Source organism: Lonchura striata, chromosome 2, assembly GCF_046129695.1.
Source record: "Lonchura striata isolate bLonStr1 chromosome 2, bLonStr1.mat, whole genome shotgun sequence".
NCBI classification, from domain to species: domain Eukaryota; kingdom Metazoa; phylum Chordata; class Aves; order Passeriformes; family Estrildidae; genus Lonchura; species Lonchura striata.
The window spans coordinates 28,939,535-28,956,810 of NC_134604.1; the positions used below are offsets into that span (position 1 = coordinate 28,939,535).

Consider the following 17,276-nt stretch of genomic DNA (forward strand, 5'->3'; position numbering starts at 1 on the left):
CTTTAAAGCATTTTATTTCTTTTTTGAAAGCAAAAAGGAAGCTTTGTTACAGAGAATGCTGCTTGGAGCAGCAGATTTGGCCAGTTATTTTTCCTTGCAAAGTGCACAAAATTAATTTGCAGCAGCTTCTGATAAGAATATACAATGTCAAGGTCCTGACTGTGAAAAGTCAAGGAAAGAAGCACTGATAACAATTTTTTTAAAGCTTTGTTGGGCTAAGGAACAGATTTTCAAGGACTCTGGGATTTAAACAGTTGCCAAAACTTTGTCATCTGTGTCAGCTAGAAACCTTTCTCCTCCAACAGAAGTGGTTTTGCTTTCCTCCTGTCACTTGCAAGCCCAGTTTTGTTCTAAAAAAGTAACAGTGTGGGGATGCTTCTTCTACAGCTTTTCTCCAGAGCTCTCTTTAAAGAGTGAACAAAACCCATGTACAGAATAAAAAAAAAGGAGCTTAGCAGTTAGTGGCATGAATGGAAACAAAGCATTTTTAGAGACCCATTCCAGCAATGCCCCAAACCAGGGATCCCTTTTCCAATGATTTCAGCCTAATTAATTCTGTTGCTGGGCTTCTTTGTAACTTCCTTGTTGCTCAAAGCATGTCCCTATTTATCATCCTGCTTCACCAGGGATGTCAGCCTATCCCTGTGTGTGTGAGAGAGAAAATACAGCTGCAGCCAGTGTGTCCTGACAGACCCAGGAGGCTCAGGCTAATGCCCTGCCCTGGTCTCACACTACAAAACAGTTTTGCTGGAACTGGAGTGGAATTCCAGGGAGAAACACCTGGGCATTTTCCCTGCATGTTGGGGATGTAAAGCAGTAATGACACAGATCACTGCAGAGGCACAAACAGCCTTACTTTAAGTAGGTACTCTTGCACAAGACATTTGCAGAGGTGAATCTTTCCCTCCTGCAGCTTGAATTTAACTTGGATGGTACATTAAACAATTTCATTTCTTCAAATGCCTGTAGGATACTGAACAAATACAAAATCCCCAGGGTTAGTTTCTGATCTTGCATAGAGAGAATGAGAAACCCATGCTATAATGGGGGAGCCCAATATCCAGAAAATATACAGCAGCAGAATTCACCCCTCAAACCACATTAAATATCTTGTCTTGTCTTTACATTTGATTTAAATGCTCCCTTTCTTCAATACTGGCACGATATTGGCACTGTATTGCACAAGCAAGTGCAGCTGAAGAGAATTATGAACATGAGGGTTTGTTCCCTGGGGATTTAAGGATGCAGGATCACACCTAGGCTCAGACCCCACTGTATCCAGAGCCTTCCTCTTTGGTGGGAGTGGTGTAGAAGTATCACATTCTTTTGCAGCAAAGGAGGCACTCAAGAGGGAGGGGAGCAAAATGACCCGAGGTGGTGCCCAGCAGGATATAAATACAGGCAAATCTCCCCCACAGTCTTCTGAGTGCTAGGGAGGTGGAACCGAGACTCAAGGCAGACTTCTGTGGGGTTTGTTTGGCATTGAAGTTGATTGTGAGCGCTTTCAGATTTGTTAATTGAACTGATTTGTAATGATTTGTAAGAATGTTTTCTTTGCATGGAAAAAGTATGTAGACTACTTCTCAATAGAAATAGCTAGCAAGAGTAAGAGGTGCTTCAAAATTGTTTGATGTAGGGATTAAAGTTTGTTTGTCAGTAGTCTCTCCTTCTGGTAACACCCTTTGATTTGTAGTGTTTCCAGAGGTTGATGTCATATGTTCCTTCCCTCAGGCAGGAGGAGAACCAAGCTCAAGAGACAGCGAGTTCACCGGCGAGGAGCAGCCAGAGCCATGTCCCTGGCTGGGGTGAGCTGCCTGGTGACAGGGGCAGGGGGGTTCCTTGGCCAGAGGATTGTGTGCCTGCTGCTGGGAGAAGAGGAGGCGCTGGCTGAGATCCGGCTGCTGGACAAAGCCTTCAGCGCTGAAGCGCTCGGGAGATTTGGAAGTAAGTGAGTGCCATTTCCTGAGGGCTGTGTGCTGCAGCTGTGGGTAGCTGGGAAGCCTTTACCTCTCATCTGAACCATCTTTGCAGATAGAGTTTTTATCTCAAGGAAGCCTTGCTTTATCCTTCCCTCTCCCTCCAGCACAGAAATCAGATGCAAAACATGAAAACAACAGGGTTTTTGTCAGGCCCCAAGGCTTCCATGCAGTAAAAAGGCTCTCTTCAACCTGACTTCTCTTACAACAAAACCCACAGAGCAAAATCAATGCAAAAACCTCACGCATTTTCTTGAGGGAAACACTGCTGTGCTGGGTGGGAGGGCAGAGCTATCCAGAGCATGCTGTGCTGGGCTCTGGTATGCCAGACAGTGAAGGCAGTGAAAAAGTTGTGGGTGCAAATCCCAATGGTTTTCTTCAACCTGTGATTAATTTGATTAATTAATTTGATCTTCTGGCTGAGAGCTGTGGTGAGGTACTTTTAAAATTGCTTCTGTTAATAACATTATTGCAGTTTCCTGTTTAAGCATATGCTAACTAGAAGAGACAGAACCCCTTTGCAAAGTGCAAGGCAGGCTTCTTGAATGGATTGGAGACAGCACAAGGGAGTGATGTGCCCAGTGCCAGAAACAGTCTGTGGCAGGGAAAGCAGCTCAGTGTTTTATTTTGAATGTCCTATTTATTGAGATTCTAAGCATCTAGGGCATCTGGGGGCTTAAAAGGCATCTAGGGGGCCTAAATTTAGTCAGATTCATAAGTCCTCACATTATCTTTACTTAACAGTAACCTCCTCCATCACATCTTCATTGCAAGACTGCTCTTCCTCTATGCAGGAAACTCTAAGGGAAACCTTGAGGAATATCTCTTTATGATTTGCTGAAGAGCTAGACAGTGCACAATTAACCTGGTACAAATTGCACAAGCCTTTATCATGGTTTTACACAACTCAAACTTCTTCATTAAATCTGACTCAGCATTTCACTGAGGATTTCTAAATGCCCCTGAGCCTTGCAGCAGCCCTTCCTGCTCTAGTTTCCAGAGATTTTCCACAGAAACAAACCCAAAACCTGCAGCTACAGTAGAGGCTGAAGCAACAGGAGTGTGTGTGGTTTAGCACTGGTGCAGCAGTGCAGAGGCATCTACACTGCTTTGGCCAGAAGAGCTTTAGAGCTTTGTCAGGATAATGGAGCATCCTGGGGAGTGAAAACCATTGTTTGTGTGGGCACAATCTTGGCTGGGCTGCAGCAAACATTTTGATGGTTTTTTTTGTTTGTTTGTTTGTTTGTGGGGTTTTTTTGGGGGGTTTTTTTTGTGGTTTTTTTTTTTTCTTTTTTTTTTTTTTTTTTTTTTGTTAATAGGCAAGCTCTATGCCCTCTTTCCTTATCCTCCTTTCTTCCTCCATGGAGCACTGCCCACACACTCCCTCTCCTATTCTTTTAACATTCCTTCTGACTATCTGAGCAGCACAGGGGGTAGGGAAAAATCAGTTACCTTTTCTTTCCCATAAACAAGTAGCAGGGACCATAGGCTGACATTCCAGATGTGTTTAAACAGATTTGAGCCCCTGCACTTTGACTGGCAGCTCCTCTGTCTGCATCAGCCCTTGTGGCTACATCTCTTCTAGTGTCCTGCCAGTGCCTGTGCTCAGTACTACCCAAAATATGTCCCTGCTGTTCCTTTTCAAGCCCTTCTCTGTCTCAGTGACTCCTATTCCAAGTGTGTTGCTGCTACAAAACCTGTGGGTGGGACTGGAGTCTTCTGACCTGCATTAGTTTTACTACAGGGACTTTTACTTGCTAGCAGATGTTATCTGGATTTCTGGAACAGCCAGGAGCAGAGCTGAGTGGGTTTTTTCCTCACTAATCCCTTGAGCACCTTGCACTTGCAATATCTGTGCAGAGGCAGGGCTGTGGGTAGTGAGACAGAAAAGTATGGGCACATCACAGGTCTTTGTGCCAGAAGGCACTCAGGGGCACTCCTCTTTTGTCCAAACAACTTTCCTGCTGAGAGCTTGACCATCACACTCAGTCTGTGTAGGACCAGTGGCATTTGTGGTCTTCCACAGCCCCAGGGAGTCTGGGATGATCCAGTCAGAGTCGAGGGCTGAGAGTTGGAGTCCACCTGGTTCCATTGTGTGGCTGAGAATGGATGTAATGTTAAACATGGTACTTTGGTGCCTGGGTTTCTTACCTCCCATCTCCCATGTCAGATTTATCTTTCTGTCTTTCCTGTGCTCCCACTTACACAATTCTTGTTTTTGCTGTTCACTATTGCATTGGCACTTCTGGAGAAATCAAACCTCCTATGTTGTTCTCAAGTTTAGGGCAAATAGTCTGACTGTACTGCTGAGTCAAAAACTGCTCACAACAGGACACTGAATTTTATTGAGAAATCATTGCATTTTCAAGCAAAAACTACCCCACAGCAAGCTGGGAGTTTACTTACAACTCAGAGGACACAGAAAGCACTGGTGAAGAAGAACAAGCTTTCCCAGCCAGTAGGTGCTTTGTCATAATCACTTTATGCAAAAATGGAGAGCTGACTTGAATTTATTCTGTTCCTCTCTCTGACCTGCCCACATGTGTTCTTGTGCTGCCTGAGCAATGGTTTGTCTAGATGGAAATCAGGAACAGTTCTCCCTGCAGGCCATCTCAAACTGATACCACCGTCTGTCAGACATTTCTTAACTCTCTCTTCTTCCAAGCTCACCTGCAGTTTTCTCTTCACCCAGAGCAAAACAAGATCAATCTGATGATTCCTGACATGCAGCTGATGCTGCTGAAGGGAGCAAGGCCCATATTGTACTTTCCATGGCAACTTCTGCTGGCTAAAACGGAATAGAGGAGCAGATTTCCTGACTCATATCAAACACACGCAAACTGCAAGCCCAAACAAGGCACAAAGCACCTAGACAGCAGATTTCCTATGATCAGCTTTAAAAGGGACAGGCTTCTTCTGTACTTTTTCCGAAAGCTTTGATTTGCTTGTGTAAAACTTCAATTTTCCTAACCCCTTCCTGGGCACGGTGATAACTTTGAAGGGTCACATGTCAGAACTTATGTTGTGAAAACTACTTCTGTCTGTTCTTGGGATTATTACAATCTCACAAAGCCTTGTTCATGGAGAACATCAGCCTTAAGGCAGTACAGACACTAATGTTTATTAGAGCAAATCTAACTACCAGGTACTTAAAAAAAAGCCCAGCTCTAGTCTGACTCTTTTGAATCCATGCAAGTAGAGGTCAGAGTGAAGCTTCTGGAGATAGAATCCTAGGAAATGAATGCAGTCTGTAAAATAAAGGAGCAGAAGAGAGCATGTGGTAATGACTCTGCTGGGAGGGCAGCAACTCTAGATTTAGTAACAGTTCAGCAAATGTTTCACAAACCTTAATCTCAGACCGACTGTCTGTGGTGGGGAAAAAAGCCCCTTAAGCCTGTTGCATCAGAATAATTGTTAAATTGATACAGGATTACATTCTCTAGTATGCTATAGAGAAAAAGACATAAAACCATTTTAAAATATATTCCCACTCAGTTCCAGATCCAACAACTGTCTCTGTCAGTGTTTCCTATTACAGACATGGGATGAAAGAGTGCCTGCTTTGGAGCTGGTGACAAAGCACGAGGATACACAAGATTTCAGTCATGGCTGAAGCTAAAAGCTGTACAAATTAATCAGATTCTTCTCTTATCTAAAAGGGGCATTTTATTATGCTGGAAGGAGACAGAGGCTCTGCCTGTGCTGCAGAGTCCCTGCCCAGTAGCTGTGTCTGGGGAGCCATCTAGTGCAGCCACAGCAGAGGCTCCCAGAGGATTTGCTGGGATGGAATCTCCTCCTTCTGCCCAGCACAGGATGGCTCTGAGACCTAGAGCTCCTCTGGGCTGCCACACTGCAGCTGCTGTGGGGGGACAGGGCTTAAAAAGCAGGATTTGTTCAAGCCAGGCTGAGGTAGCTCAGAACAGCCTTGAGAGTTCAGGTATGAACCAGAAAGACTCACAGGCTAAAAAGGATCCACAGACACTGAAATGGAGCCAGGGCTGGAACTGGAAGAGGTACTGTAAGTCCTGGCCAAGGTACAATTTAAAGATGTCAGAATTGCATGTAATTTATTAGAAGAGCTGCAATACAGGCAAGGTAAAGGGGCAGAAAGTAGGTATGAACACATCCCTGTTCTCACATGCTCTGGATGGAGAGAGATCATTCATCAGCTTGAAGACAGGAACATGCAGTGCCTGTTCAGTGCTCTTGGGTTAACACATCACCAGCCAGTCAGGCACAGCTAAAGCTACTCTGTGAACTTTCACACAGCCACACCTCAAGGAAGCTTGCTAGGAGTAGAAAAGATCTCTAAAAAATAAAATGGAAAGAAGCATGTTGAATACTGGCTCCAGGTCTAAGGTAGGTAATGCAGAATAAACCTCTGTAGCACTGTAGTTAGATCGTACTGTCATATGACAACAGAGTCCTGGGGAAATGCCTTCTGTTTCACAGCCTCAAAATAGCCCTGCAGCTCCTGGACAGTCAGCACCAGGCGGGGTCAGCCCTTCACCACCCTTCCAGAACTCTTCTCAGGATGCCTCTGAGGTCTTATGCTCTGTCTTCTGCTGCCCCTGCAGAGTTCAAGGGGAAGACTGAGGTGAAAATCCTGGAAGGGGACATCCGAGATGTGACATTCCTGCACCGCGCCTGCCAGGGCGTCTCCCTCGTCATCCACACGGCTTCCCTCATTGACACCCTGGGCCTCATCGAGAAGAAGCTGCTCTGGGAAGTCAATGTAACAGGTGAGCAGGGGAAGCACCTTCCTCAAAGCCACATCTGTGTCCTGATCACCCTCTGCCCAGGAAAGGGAGCATCTGACCTCTGTTTGTTTTGAGCCAGGTTAACTGGGTCCTTCTGCATCTTGCACAGACATTCCTAGGGGTGCAAATCCCGTGTCTGTGCAGCCCCAAGAAATTCTGGGCCTCTCCACACCCAGTCTTCCACTTCAGGGCAGTGCAGGATCACTCATTCTTGTTAGACCTTGTGCTGAGGTCTGCACAGGCTCTGCCTTCCGTGGTGATAGTCATAAACCCATGCTCAGTAGAACTTTCTGAAAGCAATTCCCCTCTGAAATCCAAGTGGTCGCCTCAGAAATTGGTTCTTATTCTCCCACCCAACATGGCATCCCTGCCTGTGTACATTTTTCAAAGTTTACAAATACAGAAATGTTGCATTGATAACATCCCAGAGCCTGTGACTCTCTCCTTGCTATTCTTTTTCTCCTTTTCTTTCCTTTGCCTGTAAGTCTGTGTGTGCAAGAAGGCAGCTGAGACAAACAAGTGTTCTCCCACCTGAGTTTATAATTTAAAATTCCCCAACAAACTCAGAGCTATGGGAGGGAGGGGTTTTGGTGACTCAGTGATGGGATTTCCCCTTCCACTAAGGAACCCCCAGTCTTCAGGGAAGATCAGGTGAAGGGAGAAGGTTTAGACTTAGGAATGGCCCATGTAGCATCACCTACCAGGAAGTTTAAATGTATTTCCTAAAAGAACAACCTCACCCCCTGTCTGTGATGCCAAAACCCTCAGTGCCATTCAGAGAATTGGTACCGCCTAACCCGCATGCACACTGGCCTGCCTGGACATGTTGCTTCAACAGCTTGGGGGAGATTTGGGGAAGATGTTCTTATTTACATGAACAGCTTTCCCAGTTCTTTGTTCCCCTCTGCCACAGACACAGGGCTTCTTCATAGAAAAATAAGGAACATACCTGCACAGGCATCACTTTCACAAATATTGGCTGCTCACCAGTGTTCTGATGAAGAGAGAATCTTGGCAGTTGAGTTGTTTCTTATATGTACCTTAAAAACAGTGGGATGGCATTTTAGTTGTTTTGGTGCGGCTCATTCCCTGTACCATTAGCTTCCAGACCCTTTCATTTCTGCTCAGTCAAAGCCACAAACTGTCAGATCAAAACACAGATCCCACTGGGCAGCCTCTTAGGCCCTGTCAGGAGGGAAAAGTAGAAAGGCAAGTTCCTGGAAACCTGTGTATTGGGTAATACGAAAATTTACCTGGATGGTAGCTCAGAGGAGGATTTGGAAAGATCTGTCTTTATGACTGTACTCTCACTACAGTCTGGTTTTTCACAGCAGAATATGCTGCTTAAAAACATTTTTCCATAAGGAAAAATAAAAAACATAAAAAAAAAAAAAGAACCCCCAAACAACAAATTACTATTAAAATGTCCCAAACCCAGAGAGGTCTTTAGCTCTGACTCCCCAGTACTCACTCCCCTGCCAACAGTGTCTGTCTATGCGAAAAAAAAGCCCACTGGGCCAATGAGGAGTAGCTGACAACATTTGTTAGAATGAAATACCATCCATAGTCCTGCTCCAAGAGCCAACTAGCCACAAGGTCAGTGAGTGAATACTGCTGTCCTCTGTTTTCTTCCATTTCCATTCTGATGCTCTTCTGGTTTTCTGACTAACCAGGGCACTGCTATGTACTTCATGGGCTTGCAGAATGAAAGTTTTGTTTCTCCTAGAAAATAGAACTTGTGTAATATAAATGTTTCAAGAATCAGGGGTGGACGTTCATGAACCAGGACAGAAGTGAGAAAGTTAAACTTGCCTTGATGCAGGGCTTTCCTCCATTACCATACAATATCTCAGAGCAAAAATATCTTTCTTATGAAGAAAGGGAAGCAAATTTTTAAAAGGAAGGGAATTGAGAAAATAATTAATTATAATCTAAACAAAATACCTTCAGATCCTCAGACAGAATGGCAAGCAAACCAGGGGACCCTCTCAGTGAATATAGTATGTAATACAGTAATAATTTACTTCATTACATTCTGTGTGAAAGATACTCAGATTCCCATTACTGTGGGAATCTTTAAACTTTTACACACAATTCTGATTTGCAAATAAATGACATTTTATTTGGGTGAAATTCATTTTGAACAGATCGAATATACGGCCCTGTACAGGACAGGATTCTTCCAGCTTCAGGGAGGGAGATCTGGCTAAGATCAGGCCAGAGATGTTGTTTCTGATCTGAAACCCCCCACGTTTTCTTGGTTAGGGGGCCCTAACCTAGGTTGTGTTTCATATTTGTTTTCTGAAGGTACTCAGCTGCTGCTGGAGGCATGTGTCCGCTGCAACGTCCAGCACTTCATATACACCAGCACCATTGAAGTGACAGGCCCAAACTGCAGAGGGGACCCAATTTTCAACGGTGACGAAGATACAGCTTATGAGAGCACATCCAAATTTCCTTATGCCCAAAGCAAGAGACTGGCAGAGGATTCTGTGCTGAAAGCAGATGGCCGAGTGCTGAAGGACGGTGGCACGCTGATGACCTGTGCCCTGAGATCCATGTACATTTTTGGGGAAGGCTGCCCATTTCTCCAAGGCCATCTGGATAAGTGCCTGTTGAACAAGAACATCTACCTGCGCTTCTCCAGGAAGGAGGCTCTGGTGAACCCCGTCTACGTGGGCAACATCGCCTGGGCACACGTGCAGGCAGCCAGAGCCCTCCGAGCCCCGCAGAAAGCCAAGCACGTGCGGGGCAAGTTCTACTACATCTCAGATGACACTCCTCACATGAGCTACGCTGACCTGAACTATGAGCTGACCAAGGAGCTGGGCTTTGGAATCGAGCCCCGGCTGCCCATGCCTCTGACCGTGCTCTATTACTTCTCGCTGCTGCTGGAGATCGTCAGCTTCTTGCTGCGGCCCTTTGTCAGATACGTCCCCTCCACCAACCGCCACCTGGTCACACTGCTCAACACCCCCTTCACCTTCTCCTACAGAAAGGCACAGCAGGATTTTGGCTACATGCCCCGCTACACGTGGGAGGAGGCCAAGCAGGGCACTGGTGAGTGGATTGCCTCTGTGATCCCCCAGAGAAGGGTGCACTTGCAAAGCAGAACTGCCTAAGCCTGAAGAGGAGCTGACACCCTGCTGAGTACAGCCTTGAGCCAGAGGAGAGCTGGGAGAGCAGCAGCAGCAAACTACAAAGCATTTAAATGAATACTTTGTGTAAGAGCCCACTGGAACCCCCCACCCCCCAACCTCGGAATAAATAAAAGTGAAATGTTCATTTGTTTGTTGAGTGCAGGCTGATGAGGGTAACAGTACTGTATATTCCACACCCACTTGTACATCTCTGCAGCACAAGGACTTATTTTAGCAAGACTCCACACAATCCGTGGTGTGAACACTTTAGCCCTTCTTTCACTCCACGCCACCTCCAAGGTTTTGTAAAACACAGCTTGCCCTGGAAGTATGATTACACTTTACAAATATGCACCACTCAGCTATATCGGTGCAGTGATTCCCAACAGGGGAAGAATGATGCTCTGATTCCAATAATTTCAGAAGGCTAATTAATTACTTCAATATCCTATATACTATAACTATATCACACTATATTACACTAACTAGAACTACTACTAACTACCTAACTAAAAACCCATGACTCTCTCCTGAAAGTCTCAACACACACATGGATCCAATTGGTCAATGAATCCAAACAACCATCACCAGAATCCAATCAAGCAATCACCTTGGGTAAACAATCTCGTACCTCATTCCACATGGGCACACACACAGAGGAGCAGCAAATGAGATAAGAATTGATTCTCTTTTCTCTGCTTCTCTCACAGCTTGTCTCAGGAGAAATCCTGAGAAAGCCGAGTCTCTTTCTGTTCAGAGGACATGTGAATACCACACGGCCACACCCTGTTCATTCAGAGTTTGCCAACCTCACCCAACAGGCAGCACGCAGAAGCCACCTGATGGCAAAAGCTGTAACAAATCTTGTTCACTTTTTCAAGGGTGCATTTCATGTTCACCTGACAGTCAAACTTTGAGCACTGCAAGCATCATGAGATCAAAAGTACAATATAAGTGCAATACAGTTTTAGTTAGGACAGTGTGTGGAGGGAGAGAAGGGACAGATTTGGTCAGGTGAATACTTCTTTATACACCCTCATTTTGCAATAAACCCAGTGGGTATCCAGCAGAACAACTTCAAGAAAATGGAAGGGAGAAAAATACTGCAGGATGGCTTGATCACAGAGGGGCTCCCACTGCAGAGTCAATGTAGTTGTGAACACTGAGGAAAAATAAAGAGTGCTGAAAAAAATCCTGTTCTTACCACATTTCAGCTAGGTGCAAAGGCTAACTTTAGCTGATGTGCTGCCCCTGTGCTTCTCTGATGGCCACATGAACTTCTGCACAATGTGTAACTTGACTTGTGGGCAAAGATTCAGATCTTGTTTGAACAAACAAATGTTATCCAGTGTTTGTTTCTTAAACATACATCTCACTTGCTGAAAACAACTCTAAAATATGGGAATTCCTCTGTTGTTTTGGAGGTGTGAAGAGAAACATTTTACCTGACTCGATACTAATGTAAATAAATCACATTTCCAGGGATGCTGAGTGCTTGAAGTCTGTGCTGAGTTTAATTATTCAGCACCCTAGACATTGGATAGTCCCAGTGCAAACATTACTATGTGCTTTAGTAACATCTTTGGTTAACTGTGTAAGATCTGAAGCAGTAGAATAGCTGACACCAGAAGTGTAAGTCATATTCTGGGGACACAGACCCTCCACAAGGCTTTGGTTTCCATCTGCCTGTGAGGAGATTACTTAATCCCTCCCTTCAGATGTGTGACGATTCACCTTTTCTGCCATGGTGACAATGATCATCAAACATCCTGAAGGAACACAGGGTGATTTCCAGGAGAGGTCTGGGGAGAGAAGGAAGGGCCACAACCACTTTGGGTGCAGCTGCTGGTCCTGTCAGGTTTCACTCCTCCCTGCAGCTGGGACACTGCGCTTAGATCTCTGTGCTTTCTTCTTCTACACCCCCTTCATGGACACTGCTCCTCTTCCCTCCCCTACAGGCACACTCTTATTTTATTTATTCCATTCTCTGCACACCCTTAGAAAAGCAAAAACGTGTTTAACACAGTAACATCCCCAGTTTTTCTAGGCTGATGGTATTTCATCCTAATGCTCAGTGAGTGCCAAGCAATGGGTGCAGCCATGGCTGCTCTGCCACTGAGGTAGGAGTAGGAAGGACAATCCAGGCATGGGGAATTAGAGCAGGAAAGGAAGAGGGAGAACAACAGCAGCAAAGCCACTATTTAATAGGGGGAAACACTTCACTCATCAAAGGGATGGGGTATTAAAACACATACCAGAAAACTGGACACCTTTCCACAGGTTTTACAGAGGTCCTAAAATATCCACAGATGCTGCCAGAGAGAATAAAGGACAATTTTTCTTCCACAGTTCAGTGACTTGTTTCCCAAGTGCAAGCTCCCATTGCTGGAGCTTTCTTTGCCTTTTTGCCTTCACAGGAAGACAGTGGGATCTTTTCATCTTTCCAAGGGCCTTGCTCCCAACAGTCAGATTTCTAAGTGTCAAATTCCCCCTTTGTTGAACTTCCTCCCTGTGTCTTGCTACCACATCCCTTCCTTCAATCCCCATGACAAGCCATTCCTGCTTACAGGAAGCTTGTTCCCCACTTCTGTCCCTCCCTGAGCACCCCTGGGTCGGATCTGTGTTGTCTTTTGCTTCAGGTGGCTGCCCAAAATAGTGCAGTGCCTGCAATAAAACATCCTGGAAGGCCAAGGGAGTGGCTACCTGAGACATTTATCCTGCTGCTCAGAGGCACCAGAGCTGCCGTGTGCTGTCACCCAGTAACAAACACAAGCCAATGAGGATATGCCAAAGATACCAGGAGGAAGAACAGGCAAGCTTACTGCAGAGGGTTGATTTTCTGCAAGTTTGCACTCCAGTCTACTTTGCAGTAGCTTGTTTCTATACCATTACTCTTGGCAGGTTAGCAAAATGGCTACAAAATGTACTTGATCAGGAGGAGCCTTGTTGTTTCTACGTCAGCTGACCAGGACTGTTCTTCTGATTTAATTAGTTTGTCTGGCAATCGATAAAGCAAACTATTGGTTATCAATGAAGCTCCACTGTCAACAGGATCACAGTCAGTAAGAACTTTACTTCTGTATAAAGAATGGAAAAGAAAAAAATATTAAGGCCGCTTTGCTGGAAAGGTGTTTATTTACCCTTCAGACAGGCAGAAAAAGATGAAATAGCAAATATATATCAGTGATACTTACATGCTACAGGCAAATTAATGACTTCTAGTTCCAGCAGGTACAAAAACCTACATTTGTAAAGACCACAATTTGCTGTTAAATATTTTGTCACTGGAGAGAAGCAGAGTTTTGCTTACAAGGAACTATAATAATGCACATTTTTAATAGATTTAGGAATAAAGAAAAAGCTCCAGAGGAACAGAAGCAAAAGTGGCTATCATATCAATACCAGAAATCCATGTCTGGAATTGGTATCATTAATATAGGATCCAGTCAATGGAGGACAGCTGGATAGTTAACGCAAATGAGCATGTTCTTGTGAAAAATCCATTTCATCAGACAAGCATGACACTGGTATTCTGAGTGTGTTGCAGACTTCAAATAGTAATAATTTTTTTTTTTTACATTATGATGTAAAATTAATTAATACAGACTAAATTATAAAAATCCCAAAATTAATTTTAACTTTCTCAATTATGATCTTTAAAATGGCTTTTTTCTTTTTTAAAGCTTTGGCTCAGTTCACAGGCTTTGTGCAGAATAACAATGTGAAAAGTTATGTACAGCCCATGTTATGTAGGAAACCAAAAGTAATAATTGTTTCTTGAACTGAAAAATCTGTCACTTATACATGTAGATATAATAGATTATAGTGGCTGTAAAGCTAATTTGTGAAATGGAAGCACAGTCGGGTACATTGATGAAGAACAATTTCACCACTCCTTGCCATGACCCTGCACTCCCATGTAATACTCTTCTCCCTCCTGAAAGCTCTCCATCTGCATCTCCACCTCAGTTCAAAATCCACTGGATAACTGGAATTCATGTATGGCTGTGCAATGGATTTCTTACTCAGACCAGTGATTGCTATTTCTAGACATTCCTCATTCACATAACTAAACTTGTCTCATTTCTTAAATAAAATGTGTCTCTCCAGTGCTGGCAGCAAGCAATGAATATTAAGCAGTTAAGGACTAATCTGCAAAAGGGAAAAGAACATTAATAAAAAAGAAAGAGTTATTAAATCTCCAGCTTGATCTTATAACAGGTGCCACTCAAAATGCTTAACATGCATTTTGGAAGACCATCAAGAGAGAGAAAGAAAGATTTTTTTGCTGCCTAAAATGTGGAAAGAAAATTTAGAAAGTGTAAAAGGAAACAAAATACATGTGGGCAAAAATTGCTTTGAAGGTACTTATATATTTGGTAATCATCCTTTCTTTCTTTCTTTCTTTCTTTTTTTTTTTTTTTTTTTTTTTTGTAAAAAGAAAATAAATTACAGGAATAAAGCATCTTCCATTTCTCTTTTTTCTTATTCAAATATTCTTGTACTTCAATGTTTTCAATGTGGTGATTTTATCAGAAGCTAGATACATATTTTTCTGATAATCCCACATGCAATTTTAGTTATACATTTAAGTTTAATTTATCCAGACCAAAAGCACACTGGAGTTTTTACATGCACTCGGGCTTTCTACATGCTCTATTTGCAAGTGCTGATGACATAAGGAATGCTGCACACTCACCACTAAGTCCAAGAAAGTTCATTTTTGGGGGGGTTTCTTTTGGTCCATCTTGGGATTGATGTCTCTTGTCTACAGGGCTCTTGAAATAAACTCTGGCACACAGCTCTTGCTGCAGCAATGGTCTCTCTGGCCAGCCACGAGCAATAATCAGGAGATGAAAACTGTTTGATCCCGATCAGGGCACGGTAGGTTCCACCTGTACAAAGTGGTTAAGGCGGCCGTTCTGCAGTGTGCAACTTCTGCTTCTCCAGGAACTTTCCCTCAGCCCCCTTAAATGTACTGGCTATGTATTTACAGAGAGGAATTACTTTTACAATGAGTTTGTTATAAACGAAAATTTGTCCAGCCAAATTAATATGAAAAAATAAAATATTTATTTTGCAATCAAATTCTATCTAGCCAGCCACAAGGAAAGAACAGTGCCGAGCCCGGGGTCGGCGCTGGGTGTGCCACAAGAAGTCAGCCTCAGCAGAGGTTTTCCTCTGTGCCCACACACCTTCATCCTGGCACACGCGGTTTTTATAGGGAAAATTCCACCCGAGGCCAAGATTTTGGCAGTCAGTCTTTTCTTCCATTCAAAGGCCATAGGTTAATAAGATTTTCCTTTTTGGTGATGAGGGAGGACAATTCAGTGTCCGGAGTTGTTGAATCCCGTGATGAAATTTTATGGGAATTCGGGAACGCTGCATTCACGAGGATTTCCATGATATCCATCTCGGGTCGTTCACGCGAAGATCAGCGCCTGGAGTCCCTGTATCTCTCCAGACATGGCCCATCCCCATCTCCTGGCCAGCCGTACCTTCTTACTTGTAAATCAGTTTCCAACATACACCCGGTCTCGCCTACGAGGGTGGGGGGAACCCTAATACAAAGGTGTATACTCTAACAAATATTCAATATCACATATATCATACTAGAAATGGCGCGAATTATATCTACTACACATAACAGTCTCATTTGATTTGAATTCTCTGTTCCTGGCATTGCTCTAAATGAGGGAAAGGAACCGGGATAACTTGACAGCAGGAGCTGCATCGCCTCTTGCCACCAGCTCTGTGCTTGCCTGCGGGCTGAGCGGCTCTCCCGCAGGATCCCGGCTGGACTCTCTCTGCCCGTCAGCGCCTCCGAGCCGCCTCCCGCTGCGGGAGCAGCCGGGAGCTGTGCGAGCCAAGCTGGGCATCAGCGGGGGGTGCCAGAGGGCAGAGCTCCCCGACGGACTGGAGAGTGGCCACGGACACATCTGGGAGAGGTCCCGGGTGAGGACCAGATCTGCGCTGGGATGTCGCCGTCCTTCCACAGGGAAAGGTGTTTTGGGCAAGGGATGTGGTGGAGCGGCCGCTGGGTGGGGTGAGTGCAGTGTAAACCGGGACTTTCCCTGTGCGTCCCCTCCCGCAGCTCCTGGGCAGGACACAGCGGGATCGGAGCCCAGGATCAGGACTTGCATCCTCGGTGGCATCCTTTTCTGGAAAGGGAGAAACCATCAGCTGTTCGGCAGGACTGACGATTTGCTTCACACAGCTTAGATCTGCTGGCTCTGCCTCTTACTGCCACAAGATGGTATCTTCAGCGATGGCTTCCCCTCGCTTGCTCTGCAAAGCCCAACTTAATATTCCGACTGCGGAGTTTCCGTCTTCACAAAGTCTGCACTTTTATCACAAAAAATACAGTGCAAGGTTGCTGGTGAGGGCTGCCTGCTGCTGAGTGTGGGGGATCCAGACAAACAGAGACAAATTATTAACCCTGATACATCACAGAAGTAAGTATTCATCCCATCTCCACTCCCGCTAACATTCTTGGGTGCTTTGCAACCCAAGACAACTCCTCTTACACGTCAGAATTTCTCAGTGTCGCTTTAAGGGAATGGCTTGATACATGTATTTCAAGAAAAGTCTCAGGTTCATCCTCTGAACACTGCTCCAGTGGGAGTGATGCCATCCTTAGCTGTGACAACACAAAAACTACAGCACAGCTGAGATAGTGTCTGGAAGAAGCTTCCAAAACTGGAGTGTCACTGTCTAGCTTTTTGTTCCTGTCTGAGAACTAATTGGTTAATAAGTTAATAATATTAATTAGTTAATAAGTAATTGGAAGTCTTCTGGGTCTCTCTGTACAAGCAGATAAGTAGCACAGGATTAAAAAAAAAATCCCTCAAGTTTCTGCCTTGCTTCCTCCCTCCAGCACTGCTGCATCAAGTGATGGAAGAACCATAGGTAAGAGAGTCAAGGTCAAGTGTATGAATTCCATTCAAGAGTATGAATCCCATTCATTCATTTCCACTTTGGTTTGGAAAAATTATTCTGTCCCTATAAAGATCAGTGCAAGAATCCAAAAGTAATTGTGGGGCTCACATTTGTATACAGGGACATTTCACTTGGATGTCCTGTTTTTTAGTGTTATGTTTTGTACCCAGTTACTGTGAGCCATCTCACTGAAACCAGGATGCTGCCAACTCTTTGAACCACAGCAGTGAACAGGATCAATTGCATGGTATGTCTGTGGAATGAAAATCCATGTCTGCTTCACATTTAAGTTGTAAAAAACTAAAAAATTGTGTTTTCTGAAAAGCAAGTTGCCCTTAAGTATTTGTAGCAATGCTCAGGGTGAGTTTAATACAGCAGTGCCCACACTTGATCATTTAATGATGCTGGAACTTCTGCCAGATTGGAGGATAAGCCAAGTTTATTTTTCCTTTATTTTTAAG

The 17,276-nt window shown here is 44.4% G+C and overlaps 1 protein-coding gene across 1 annotated transcript; it reads left to right on the forward strand.

Moving 5' to 3' along the window:
- Window positions 1-1,776: 1,776 nt before the first annotated feature.
- Window positions 1,777-10,021, forward strand: LOC110480744 (3 beta-hydroxysteroid dehydrogenase/Delta 5-->4-isomerase). Its single transcript, XM_021548960.3, has 3 exons — window positions 1,777-1,944; window positions 6,554-6,718; window positions 9,044-10,021. Exons 1-3 carry the CDS (start codon window positions 1,791-1,793, stop codon window positions 9,856-9,858), a joined length of 1,134 nt encoding a protein of 377 aa, XP_021404635.3. The 5' UTR covers window positions 1,777-1,790; the 3' UTR covers window positions 9,859-10,021.
- Window positions 10,022-17,276: the final 7,255 nt, after the last annotated feature.

What these genes read in the sequence shown, in the direction of transcription:
- LOC110480744 (XM_021548960.3), top strand. Translation starts at nt 1,791, where the DNA reads ATGTCCCTGGCTGGGGTGAGCTGCCTGGTGACAGGGGCAGGGGGGTTC. An exon ending in AGCGCTCGGGAGATTTGGAA is followed by an intron (nt 1,945 to 6,553) that starts GTAAGTGAGTGC and finishes CTGCCCCTGCAG; the next exon opens with AGTTCAAGGGGAAGACTGAG. An exon ending in CTGGGAAGTCAATGTAACAG is followed by an intron (nt 6,719 to 9,043) that starts GTGAGCAGGGGA and finishes TGTTTTCTGAAG; the next exon opens with GTACTCAGCTGCTGCTGGAG.